Below are 14,143 nucleotides of genomic sequence, written 5' to 3'. Positions count from 1 at the left end.
GGGCTCGAGGTCCAGAAGGCGCATGTCGAGGTTGCACTAGGCCTCTCCGGGTGCACTACCCCTCTACCTAGCGTTGCCTAGGTGAGACTCATTCCATCAGTTCGACTGACATGAGGCATTTGTCTTCTTCGTCCTCAAACCTCACTCGCATTAATGATCAGTTGACAGGAAACAAAAGGGTGTCACGAAGTTGACACATACTTTCTCATTACAAGTAGTGTTACCTGCTACAGCTTCTTCATCACGACGCGAATGACGCTGTCTTTCATAGTTTATTTTCTTGAATTGTTATTACTAGAGTCCAGAAGTTTGGCAAAATACCTTTTTTTTACTGGGTAGAAGTAAATCATTATTTTCATGGATATAAATGTGATTTGGGGTAAATCAAAGTGATGTGACCAATTTTTAATTTGCCTATTTTGCCTTTTTGAATTGTTAATTCAATAATAAATGCCTTTTTGTCATTTTAAAGCAATATTTCTTGTTTATTTGCAATTTTCTAATTAATTGTAATGTAAAGTAGGGAAGAGTCGGGTAGTATCGGACATCGGGTAATATCGGATAGTGAGTTTCTTTCATCTACCACACGATGATAGTACCTGATTGACATGGTTACGTTTCTATGATGTCGCATAGAGAAACGTAACCATGTCATTCAGGTACTACCATATGGTGGGAGATGAAAGAAACGCACTGTCCGATACTACCCGATGTCCGATACTACCCGACTCTCCCCTAATGCAATTTTAGAATTTATAAAACAGTTATATTACCGGTTGTTCTGTATGGTTGTAAAACTTGGACTCTCACTCTGAACATAGGTTAAGGGTGTTTGAGAATAAGGTGCTTAGGAAAATATTTGGGGCTAAGAGGGATGAAGTTACAGGAGAATGGAGAAAGTTACACAACGCAGAACTGCACGCATTGTATTCTTCACCTGACATAATTAGGAACATTAAATCCAGACGTTTGAGATGGGCAAGGCATGTAGCACGTATGGGCGAATCCAGAAATGCATATAGAGTGTTAGTTGGGAGACCGGAGGGAAAAAGACCTTTAGGGAGGCCGAGACGTAGATGGGAATATAATATTAAAATGGATTTGAGGGAGGTGGGATATGATGATAGAGACTGGATTAATCTTGCACAGGATAGGGACCGATGGCGGGCTTATGTGAGGGCGGAAATGAACCTTCGGGTTCCTTAAAAGCCATTTGTAAGTAAGTAAGTAAAGTAATGTAATTAATTGTAATAAATTTGTATGGAAATGTATATTTTCAATGGCCAGTTGAAAGTCTGCGAAAACATTTTATACATGTTTGAACGTCTGTGATGACGTGTGCAAAGTTAATCGTAAATATTTCTGCATATTTCAGACGTTCCTCTATACGTAGTAAACAGTAAGTAACGTTATTAATTTCAGGGGTTATTCTTTGAGATATTTCAAACAAAAAAAGTTGATACAATTTTGCTCGTTTTTTCTTCCTCTTCTACATGAAAATTGTTTCATATGAAAATTTTCATAGCGAGTTTTGAGAAAGTCATTAATTTAATTCCCAATACTATCACTCAATTTAAGAGAGGAGTGTATGATAATAATAATTTATTGAAAGAATTGAAGTTTTGTCCTCTAAATGTGCAGAAATTTCGTCCGAAAAAAATGTAACTTTTCATTCTGCAAATGATTTTTATAATGTCACATTTGTTAGAATCAAATCCACTGACTACTAATAGCTTAAATAAATTGAATATTAATTGCTACTTTGCGCTGTATTTTAAAGAATGTTTACTTTAACCCTCATTACCCATTTTTGACTTACACCACTTCTGCTCTGAACGGCTCAATTGGTTACATCGTTCATGTTAGTATTCTCTCAATGCAAAGACTTCTGCATCATTGATATCTTACCGCAAAGATTTTTTGTATCGTTGACATTAAGATTCTATTATTGTTATATTTTTTTCATTATTTATATTCTTTTTAAAGGTATGACTGTTCTACACTTCTAATAAATACAATCTTATAAGATTGATGTCAAATTTAGTACAGATATTCAAGTCGTTATTCTTATATGAATGCGTCTATAAATTATGTCCAGTACCGGAGTGATATCCCAGAAAGCCGACCGACACATTTTCAGGCCAGTTTTGTCGCGCCTATAATTTCTAAACTACACGATATATATTTCAATGAAGTAAACGGCAATCGACAGACTAAGGATCAATGTATCTAATGTGACCTTGAGTTGGAGCAGTGACGTCATCTACCGATAAGCGGGAGGAGGAAGTTGAGGCACAAATTGGCCGGTCGCGCTGCAGCCGAGGCAGTGTAATTCGAAAATTTAAAACGATATAACGTTCGCAGAGGTGTCAAAAGATTCACAACGAACAAAGCTACAATCTAAATTGATTAACAGTCGGCAGTCGACAAGTTAAATTGGAAAAATTTGTGAGTGAATTTGACTGAAGAGAGAAAATTCATAATGTCCAGGCATGTGCAGCGCAAATGAGAGCGGTGTGTAATCTTACTTACTTACTTACTTACTTACTTACTTACTTACTTACTTACTTACTTACTTACTTACTTACTTACTTACTGGCTTTTAAGGAGCCCGTAGGTTCATTGCCGCCCTCACATATGCCCGTCATTGGTCCCTATCCTGAGCAAGATTAATCCAGTCTCTACCATCATATCCTACCTCCCTAAAATCCATTTTAATATTATCTTTCCATCTACGTCTCGGCCTCCCCAAAGGTCTTTTTCCCTCCGGCCTCCCAACTTACACTCTATATGCATTTCTGTATTCGCCCATACGTGCTACATGTCCTGCCCATCTCAAACGTCTGGATTTTATGTTCCTAATTATGTCAGGTGAAGTATACAATGCGTGCAGCTCTGCGTTGTGTAACTTCCTCCATTCTCCTGTAACATCATCCCTCTTAGCCTCAAATATTTTCCTAAGAACTTTATTCTCAAACACCCTTAATCTCTGTTCCTCTCTCAAAGTGAGAGTCCAAGTTTCACAACCATACAGAACAACCGGTAATATAACTGTTTTATAAATTCTAACTTTCAGACTTTTTGACAGAAGACTAGATGACAAAAGCTTCTCAACCGAATAATAACAGGCATTTCCCATATTTATTCTGCGTTTAATTTCCTCTCGAGTGTCATTTACATTTGTTACTGTTGCTCTAAGATATTTGAATTTTTCCACCTTTTCGAAAGATAAATCTCCAATTTTTATAGTTCCATTTCGTACAATATTCTGGTCACGAGACATAATCATATACTTAGTCTTTTCGGGATTTACTTCCAACCCTATCGCTTTACTTGCTTCAACTAGAATTTCCGCGTTTTCCCTAATCGTTTGTAGATTTTCTCCTAATATATTCACGTCATCCGCATAGACAAGAAGCTGATGTAACCAGTTCAATTCCAAACCCTCTGTGTTATCCTGAACTTTCATAATGGCATATTCTAGAGCGAAGTTAAAAAGTAAAGGTGATAGTGCATAGGTGTATAATCTACGGTAGCAAACTATAGAGCACGGTTACTATAGCAACCGACATGTTTACTCTCAATGCAAATAAGATGACTACTCCCAGGAATCCCAGCACAGCGAAGATATAGGCCGACCAGCTTTTCAGGGTATCCGGAAAGAAGAGATCACTGCTGACGTTCACCTGAACAGCAATGCTATCAGCGAAGTGATAACGCATAAAACTTGTAGCTGTCTCTCCGATACAGTTTACCCCGATTTTTCTTTTTATTTCCAACCCACCATCATTACCAATAATGATTTAAAACTGATTTTAATGTTGACTGCATTTCACGGGAATTAAATTTCTGAATCGTGTGCATGTGACAGACGCGCCATCCCGATAGAAAGGGCGACATCGCGGGAGAAGGGCCAGCCCTTGTGCATGTCTCAGTACTACCGACTGCTTACGTCCTACCGCCAACCTGGAAGACCTCGTGACTGCATCTATTCCACACTCGAGCAAGGGAACACTGTACCAGAGAACATTGTTGTAGCTTGCAGAAACCAGGTAAGACAACTAAGGTAAGATTCCATTTTGTCGTGTCAGTGGCTCAGCGATGGCGTGCTGATCCTTCATCCAGGACGCTCTTGTTCGATCCCCGGCCTGATCGTGATGCCAGAAAGCCAGATAAACTTTTCCTCTGGTACTCCTGTATCCCAGTCCTGCGCCGTAGCGTCGTAGTCAAAGGCAACATGTCTAGACACGTTACGAAATGGACGCTGGTTCGAGTCCTCATGGGGAAGGAATTTTCTTATGAAATTTCAGCCAGTGTATGGCATCGGTACCCACCCAGCACCGTGATGAATTTGGAGAGCTAAGATAGGTAGAGAAATTACGTTACGGAAACCAGCTATTACGGCTCACCATACAATACATCTGTTCTGGTTGGATGCACATGGAATATACTAAAATAATAATGAGTCGATCATGTAACATCATCCCTCGAAATGTTGTCCTCGCTCCGTCTAGAACAGTGATGTCACAGAAAGAGCGCATGAACGGCGTTCGATTCCTTCGCGTGCTTACGTGCTGGAGTGGAATTCCGTAAACACAGAAACGAGCAAGACACAGGGGCGGACAAAGTGGAAATGATCTAGTGTCCAGATGTAATAATTCGTTACACATTTGTTTATACATTTTTATGCTCGACTATGCCGAAATGTACTAATTATACATCTGGTACCAGTTCTTTAATGCATGTCATTAAAGTACACCTACTCATTAAAGTACAGGTCTTCAGCCAATGACAACTCAGCTTACATGTGTTCAGCCAATGACAAGTCAGCTTTGTACCGTTATAAAACCGCAAGTATCGATTATTCTCGGATATGCAATCGAAAGAGAATTAGCGAAAAGTCACGGAGGCTGGAAATCCAATACTGTCGCAGAAGGTTATGTTCTGTTACTATAATAATTAGCGTTAATTGTAAATAATATTCAAATAAATTCAATTTGTCATCTCGTTTTTCAATGTCGAATTCAATAATCAAGGTTATAATATTATAATATTATCAAGTTTAACGGGATTATACATCAAGGTCAATGACATTGTTGTTCCTCGAAAGAATTCAATACTTTCGCGTCTGCGCACATCTCACAATTCACGACCTAGAACAAGGTCACTTCCGATCTTGTCAGATACAAATAAAATGTATACATCTGAATACCTGTAATTTCAAGTTAGAAATATGGTCGAGCATAAAAAGTCGTATGAAACTCGCCTATAATGGTAATTAAGAAGCTCGTATGAAAATTATTAAACTCGCTTGCGCTCGTTTCATAAACATCCATACTCGCTTTCTTAATTACTATCATTATAGGCTCGTTGCATAATGTACTATTATTAAATGCGATTATCTGATAGCTGAATAATTTATATATGCTTTACAATAGTCAGCGAAGGTTATTTTTGTAGACTATTATAGCCTAATACTGCATTAGTAACTTAAAAATAGCATAACAGATAGAAAGATTTCTGAATAATATTGGTTATTACAATCACTATCTTCAGTAATAGCGAACATAGGGAAAATGAACATTGTAAAATGAAGTTTAACCAGAATAGTCAGCCAAGGTTAGTCTTGTAGACTATTATAGCCGAATACTGCTTTACAATAACTTAACATATGTAATGATTTCTGAATATTCTTGGTTATTAGAATTACTATCTTTTGTAATGGCGAAAATAGGGAAAATTAACATTTCAAAATGAAATTTCACCAGAGTCGTTCCTACGATTTCTGTTCGATACCAACCTTGTAATATTTAATACTAACTTATGTTATTTGGAGTAGCAAGTCGAAGCGTAGCACGCATATTGTTATCAGATAATTTGGTCCTTAGTCTTGGCTTTGTTAGGTTAATCAATTAAAGAAATTGTTCACATACATATGAGCTACCGAAAATTGTTATAATTTGAGCTGAAAACTTACGGACCATAGGATACAGTTCAGGGCTCTAACATTTGTAAAAGGTAAGGAGGCCCTGATCATTATATGCATGTTTTAATAAATCACGTGTAGAAATGCTGTCTGAATTACAATTCCCCACCTCTTCTAACGTCTCCAATAAAATGTCTTACTATCTCTGGCTTATGGTCAGTTTGTCCAAGTAATGTTTAATTTTGCTTAACGAATGTTAAATTAACAGTTTGTTTATTTTTAACGCTTTGTTAATATACGTCTACGTGCTGGCCAAAGAGAGTTTCTCCATAGAGGACCTCAGGCTGGAACTAATGCTACCATCAACAGGCCCATATCAAGCACACCTGGAGACACGGCGTAGGAAGCAAGAAGACATCGACCCGGACTTCTATTGTACAACCGCAATGACGGACCGGAAGTGGACAGAGACGTGCCAGGACCAAAGACACGTGGTAACCAGACTCGCTATCCACGGCTTCCACCACAAGATATGTAGGACGCAAAGATTCCACCATCCAGACGACGACTGCATTTGCTCACTGTGCGACCGAAAGTGCGAACGCTATCACATAATAATGTGTGGAAGAAGAACAAAATCCATAACAGACTACAGTGACTAACGTGTGATACAAGATCAACATATATAAAAGTCATACTTAATACTCTTTCGAGTGCTCCTTATATGTATTATTAATATATTTTCCATTTGTTCAACATAATTTTGTTTAAGATAACCAACACTTAACTATAACGTCTGTTAGCACTATTTTAACTACTCAACAGCAGTTGGTAATGATTCTACACATGTAAGACAATTTTTGATTGGGTAAAATTAATCTTTAAATTCTATATTATAGAGTGAGTCATGAAACTTGCACAAAATGACAACCTGTTAGGCCACGCTCCAATATCAATTATTTCTAGCCGCAATTCTTGTGGTACAGTTTCTATGTTTGCAGCAAGAGGTCGATAGAAAAGTTCTAGTTTAGTTCGCTGGGTGCACGATTAATGCCAACTGTACATTGTACAATCCTCACTGAAGCACGTATTCGTAGCTGGCGCGCTCTACGTGCTCCAGTGGCGCAAGCGTTCTCTGTAGCGCATATACGCTCAGATTGACATCCCTGGTCTAGAAGATCGTAGAAAAATCCACTGTATTTCCCTCCTCTTTCATATATTGCATTTCTCCATCCCTGCTTCTCTCGCGTCTCGCTTTCAAAATTCATCCACCTACCATACCTCGTTAAATTAAGTACAGTGCATATTCCTTTCAGTTCTTCAGTAAAAAAATCTTGCCATTCACATGGATAATAATCTCAACTGGGACATGCAAATCACAGAAACCTGCAGAAAACTATATTCTATTATCCATGTGCTAAAAAGGATAGGGGAGATTTGGGTAGTATCGGATATCGGGTAAAATCGGACACTGCGTTTCTTTCATCTACCACAGATGGTAGTACCTGAATGACGTGGTTACGTAACTTTATGCGACATCACAGAAACGTAACCATGTCATTCAGGTATTATCATCTGGTTGTAGATGAAAGAAACTCACTGTCCGATATTACCCGATGTCCGATACTACCCAACTCTCCCCTAAATGTTCATCTTTCCCCTTGTTTAAAAAGATACTTTATAAATTCAGGGAGGATCGAACGGGATTTTAACCCGGGCTTCCTGGCTCTTAGGTTCAGCGCGCTAGCACTGAGCCACAGTGATGGTTTATTTATTTTAATTATTGTCCTCACAAAAAAGTGTCAAGCTTAAAGTCACAGTCTAGTATATACAGTCGCGAAGCTCAATACGTAGTAAATATGCAAACATTAGATAGTTGCTCACCACTAGGATCGCTAATATCGCCTCATTACAGGCAATGCAAAATAGTACCGTCACAGTCTATTGTTTCTAGCACCCTCAAAACTCAAGCTTCGTGACTGTATATAGTAGACTGTGCTTAAAGTTATCTACACGGATTAACCGAACACTGGTCATTAATAAAATGCTATAAAATATGATGAGTCTATATTCCTGACAACTTTATTTTCCTGTGAACGAAATAGCGAATTTGCTTTCAGAGTAAGTGCAAGGCGCAATCAATATATTTCCGAACTGCACTTGTATTTATTGTACCCTTAAACATACGTGCGCCTGTTACTGAAGATCATTGCTTCCATGCCTGTTGAGTCAGTCTGTCAAAAAACGTCAGATTGTCTTTAAGAACTAAGCTTCTACACGTGATTTTGTGCAAACATGTCATGAAACTAATGCGATTTTTCCTGGAATCTCTCCATAAACGCCTTACAGTTAGTCTTCTTCTCTGCCTTCCAAGTCATGCATTTAGTATACATTCCAGGAGCTTTCCTATAACTTCTCTCTATAAAGGTTTCCGAAAGAATTAGGTTAACTTCTAGAGATGAACAAAACTAACTGCCGCTTTCGTTCTCTGTGTTCGTTGCATTTGTCTTTCGAGTCTCGTCTCGTCATTCTCGTGCGCTTCGAGTCTCGCTCATCATTCTCGAAATAGCATTTGGTCGGCGTGGAAAGATTTCGTAACTTTGAATAACATATATCATTGAAATAAATAACATTATAAATGTTTAAATGAGACAAAAAGACAAAACAAAACAGTATCTTAGTTATCAAAATGTTCTGATTCTATTATATGGTATTACCTATGGTTATATAAATAGAAAAAAAAAAACAATTCTCAAATAAATTTGCATTTCTAAGAAACATAAAACATAACGTTAATATCTTTTTACTTGAGATTGCACACTTGATCTCAAACATATGAAAAGAAAATTCCTAGCCTTTTAATAAGGGCCTAGTAAGTAAATAAAGACTGGGGAACGGATTATTATACACCGAAAGGTAGAGATGATGTTTCAAATAGGCTACTTAATTGTTTACACATATATATCAGTTGCCAAAGTAGATAAAAGTTCAGTCAGGTATAAATAACTGTGGCGATTCAAGGCTGCTTGACATTCGGGACTTCGGGAGTGATCAATCTCGACATCTCGGAATACTCACAAGCAGTCTTTACGTCAACGACGCGATGTATACAACATTGTCGTGCGGGTTTTCGGCTTTGCGGGCGCTGTTAGTCTTGCTTTCTCGATCGTTGTTCATCTTTTCCACATAATCTTTAAAATTCTTGCACTGACTTATTACACAAGAAATGGAATTTTTGCGTCACCATGACAACGGGTTTGTTCATTTATGATTATTCTAGTGGTCGTGTTATCAGTAGATACTTTTCTGTAACTAGGCCTGCAAGATCGCCAGATATTAACCCAGCAGATTTTATTCGTTGTGGGTCTATCTTAAGGAAAGAGTGTTCAAGAGCAAACATACTGCAATTTTGATGAGCTGAAGGACTCCATCGCACACACTGTGGTAGATATTCTATAACACGAACTCAGAGCTGCTGTATACAACATTGAAGAGAGTCTGTTAGTAGTACAAGAATAAAATGGTGAACACATACATCTACGATAAAGCTATGAAAATGGGTGGTGACACAAAAAATTACTCCATTTCTTGTATAGTATGCCAGTTATAGAAATTTTAAGATTGGCCTACTAAAGTTACCTCTTACTTTTGAAAACCCTATGCGAGTACGTCTACTTAAAGCGTAGCTGAAACTTAATTTATAAATCATGAATACTGCTTTTTTCGAATAAAAAAGGTAAATTTTTGCGAAAAGTGTGAAAAATTAAAGTTCATCATTTTTGTGTTCGAGTGCTCACTGAATGATTTAATTTATAGTTCATTTATAAACGTATTTTCAATAATAGTTCAAGAAAATAAACTTGGTATTGTTAACATGAAAATAAAATGAATTTTGCGAAACACATAAAAACTATTGTTAAATATGTGTCCAATTTATAACACAGATTCTTTTTCTGTATTGATTTAATATTTAGAAGACAAATACAAACCAAGAACACGAAAATATCACTTTCTTTTCGTTGAAAAGAGAGATCAGTATATTAATTTTACACTTGTTTAATAATGTGTCAGTAGACTGTTAGACAATAAAAGCTCATGTGACTATTGATTTTAATTAATTAATTATTAATTAATTCAAAGCGTATTACTTTGATTTTGACATAATACCAAAAATCTGTAATCAAGTTATTGTTTCCAAATTCTGGTCTCACTTCACTCTTCTACAAAATATAACTCTGAGGGAAAGTGCTGTCTGAATTACAATTCCCCACGTCTTCTAACGTCTCCAATAAAATGTCTTACTATCTCTGGTTTAGGCTTATGGTCAGTTTGTCCAAATAATGTTTAATTTTGCTTAACAAATGTTAAATTAACAGTCGGTTTATTTTTAACGCTTTGTTAATATATTTTCCATTTGTTCAACATAATTCTGTTTAAGATAACCAATACTTAACTATAACGTCTGTTAGCACTATTTTAACTACTCAACAGCAGTTGGTAATGATTCTACACATGTAAGACAATTTTTGATTGGCTAAAATGAATCTTTAAATTCTACATTATAGAGTGAGTCATGAAACTTACATAAAATGACAACCTGTTATAGTAGGCCACGCTCCATAAACAAACAGTTGACAACTAGTTGTAGGTGACGTGCTGAATAATAATTACAAAGTAAGGTTATATTTCCTCATTGCTATTACGGATACGAAATACGAAAGAAATAAAATAACACTGATGTATTTAAACAGTCCAAAATATTTTTAAATGTTATATTACCAGTCATATGCTAAACATTCCCTACAAAGAGACACAAAATATTAATTTCGCAACTTCTGTTCGAACAGCTGTGGAGACATCGGCCATATTTAACTAACTGTTAAACGAGTAAACTGCCCGAAATCCTACATTTAAAATTAACAAACTGTTAACAATCTGTTAAACCAAGCTGGTGTTGAAAACATAAAATTTTATTAATTAACAAACTGTTTAGAGTTTAACAGTCGTTAAATTTTCTAACAATACTTGGAAAAACCGGCCATTATTATGTTAAGTTTAACTGAAACATGTGATAGTCTTCTGTTTTGTAATACGTTAATTTATTACGAACGCCACAGTTTTATTTGATGGCACTGAAACCCGAGCAGAACAGACTCTCTGAAGAGGAGATGGCAGCACAATTCCTACACATCATGCAGGAGTCCTCTCAACGACCATCACCTCCACCAGTGGGCATCCTCACAGCCGAAAGAAGAGATACGTGGGCGGCTATGAGGGAGAAGCTCAAAGAAGGTAAGAGATGAGTATAGGAAATGTACGTAATACGAAGAGATAAAATTCTCCGCGGCAAATCTTCTGCATATGAGGAAACCCAATCGGAAATCGCTGCGGCGTTGTAACCTGATGAAAGTTTTAAAAACGAGCAGAGCAGATTTTCACTTTCCGAGATTTTGTAAAGCACTTCACAAACGTGTATTGTACAGTTTTTTTGCACGATAGTATATTTTGAAGATAATATTTTTAAAAATATTAATATACAGTACCTACGTCCGTTAGACTATGAACAGCTGACTGATTCTCAGCAAGAAGATTGTCATAGGTGTCGGTGAATGGCAGGAATACTTTTAATTACAACCCTAGAGCAGTTATTTGTAATATTTAAACGTACTTATCTAGGTTGGCAACTCTGAATTCAGTAAAATCAATTTCCAATAGTGGCGGCCGTTTGCTGTAACGACGAAAAAAATACACTATAGTGCAAAAACATATTTTTTGTTGATTTCATTGGTATAACTGTTTCCATAACACAGGGGCTTACAAAATATATCGACAATAAAAGTATTGTCGTAGTAACGATAACCATAGTGATTCTGCACAAAACAAATGAAATATTACATTAAAATATTTGCTCTTTCAGATTATATTAAAAAAAAAAGTATACGATGTCATGTAAAATCTTCTCGATGATGTCATTCACACAATAGTGGTGACAAAAATGTTTTGCATTTATAAAAATATTTCTTTCTAAATACAAGGTTTGCCGTGTCTCAACTTTTTGTTCAAAATCCACTCATTTCATTTTAATTGCAATTATGCGTTACTTTAAAAAAAAAAAACCCTGTATATATACGTCTATCGTACGTAAGTAATGAACTTATTTAAAATAGAGATTTTCCAGTAATAATAAAAGAATAATATTTATTTATTTATTTATTTATTTATTTATTTATTTATTTATTTATTTATTTATTTATTTATTTATTTATTTATTTATTTATTTATTTATTTATTTATTTATTTATTTATTTGTGTATTTAGTTAGTTAGTCAGTCAGTCAGTCAGTCAGTCAGTCAGTTAATTAGTTAGTTAGTTAGTTAGTTAGTTAGTTAGTTAGTTAGTTAGTTAGTTAGTTAGTTACTTAGCTAGTTAGTTAGTTAATTTTATTTATTTATTTATTTATTTATTTATTTATTTATTTATTTATTTATTTATTTATTTATTTATTTATTTATTTATTTATTTATTTGCTCGTTCGCTCACTTACTTATTCAATCATTCATTTATCTATCTGTCTGTCTGTCTGTCTGTCTGTCCGTCCGCCCGTCCGTCCCTCCATCCATCAATCCATCCATCCATCCAGCTATCCATCTATCTATCTATCTATCTGTCTGTCTGTCTGTCTATCTGTCTGCCTGTCTGTCTATCTATCTATCTATCTATCTATCTATCTATCTATCTATCTATCTATCTATCTATCTATCTATCTATCTATCTATCTATCTATCTATCTATCTATCTATCTATCTATCTATCTATCTATCTATCTATCCATCCATCCATCCATCCATCCATCCATCGATCCATCTATCTATCTATCTATCTATCTATCTATCTATCTATCTATCTATCTATCTATCTATCTATCTATCTATCTATCTATCTATCTATCTATCTATCTATCTATCTATCTATCTATCTATCTATCTATTCACTTGTTCATTTACTTATTTATATACCGGTAATAATAATAATAATAATAATAATAATAATAATAATAATAATAATAATAATAATAATAATAATAATATGATAATAACAGCAAGTGTGCTCTGTTCGTATCCCGATTACTATACTGTACTTAACCAGCTGCACGGCATGTGTATCTTAGATTCGATGAACAGCCATAATTTGGAGCTCATCGGGAACGCCCTGCTGGCCATTTGCCTGGACGAGCCCTTGCCCGCAAGTTTCAACTGCCGGACCCTCCGAAGCGACCTGCCAGAAGCTGTTCGAGGTCACATCGTGGACTCAAGAGATGAAACAAATATGGCGCATCAAATGATTCATGGTGGTGGGAGTGCAGCTAGTTCAGCTAACAGATGGTTTGACATAACGATGCAGGTGAGAAATTCATACCTCTATCGAAAAGTTGCGTTCTGCTATTCTTTCATGTAGACCTATATAGGCTTGCTACATTGCTAACGTCTGTAACTTCGTAAACGCAATATCAATCAACATCATCATCATCATCATCGTCCTCACCACCATTGTCATTATTATATTATTGTTGTTATTATTATACCAATTTTTAAACATGGAAACATGAAAGATTGTGAAAGTCATAGATGATAAGTCTTTTCAATTTAGATACATATATAAAATATTTGCAAAAATTGTAGCCAGGAAACTAGAGACTTGTTATGAAAATTTATTTGGTGAAGAACAAAATGGTTTCCAGAAGGGCAGATCTTGTGCTGATGGCTATTTCACCTTGTAATGTGGAAGAATGACTGGAGATAATATCTAACTCTATCCCAAAATTTATTGATCTAAGTACACTCATTCTGGAGTACTTTTTTTCTGCAAGAAATGCAATTTATCAATAAGTTTTTATAGCAGGAAGATTATCACATAATCCATATTTGGTAGATAGGAAATTGGAAAACTCCATTTTTCCCTGTATAAAGGTCAGGGAGTTTCACATAAATAAAAAATCAGGAGTGAAAAGTTCTAGGATACCAACACAGATGCTATGGTACCGTGCAACTTCATCATCATCATCATCATCATCATAACCATCATCATCACCATCTTCATGACTATGGTTATTTTCAAACTGTTCATAATCATCATTGCCGATTATCACAGTCGCCATCATCTTCAACTTCGTGGAGTGAATTTATAAACCCATCCTGTTCACCTTTCATTGATTGAATG

The 14,143-nt window shown here is 35.8% G+C and overlaps 1 protein-coding gene across 2 annotated transcripts in view; it reads left to right on the top strand.

Moving 5' to 3' along the window:
* Positions 1-14,143, top strand: part of LOC138692690 (vesicular acetylcholine transporter-like) — a 436,812-nt gene that overhangs the window by 384,504 nt on the left and 38,165 nt on the right. For both annotated transcript variants that reach the window (XM_069815818.1, XM_069815817.1), the window contains 3 exons: positions 3,872-4,052; positions 11,044-11,218; positions 13,095-13,327. In XM_069815818.1, the coding sequence (XP_069671919.1) occupies positions 3,872-4,052; positions 11,044-11,218; positions 13,095-13,327 (589 nt within the window). The remainder of the gene's footprint in view (positions 1-3,871; positions 4,053-11,043; positions 11,219-13,094; positions 13,328-14,143) is intronic.

This window comes from Periplaneta americana, chromosome 17 (genome assembly GCF_040183065.1).
Source record: "Periplaneta americana isolate PAMFEO1 chromosome 17, P.americana_PAMFEO1_priV1, whole genome shotgun sequence".
Classification (NCBI taxonomy): Eukaryota; Metazoa; Arthropoda; class Insecta; order Blattodea; family Blattidae; genus Periplaneta; species Periplaneta americana.
Note: the sequence above shows the minus strand (reverse complement) of the source record. Positions and strands in the feature narration are given on the sequence as shown.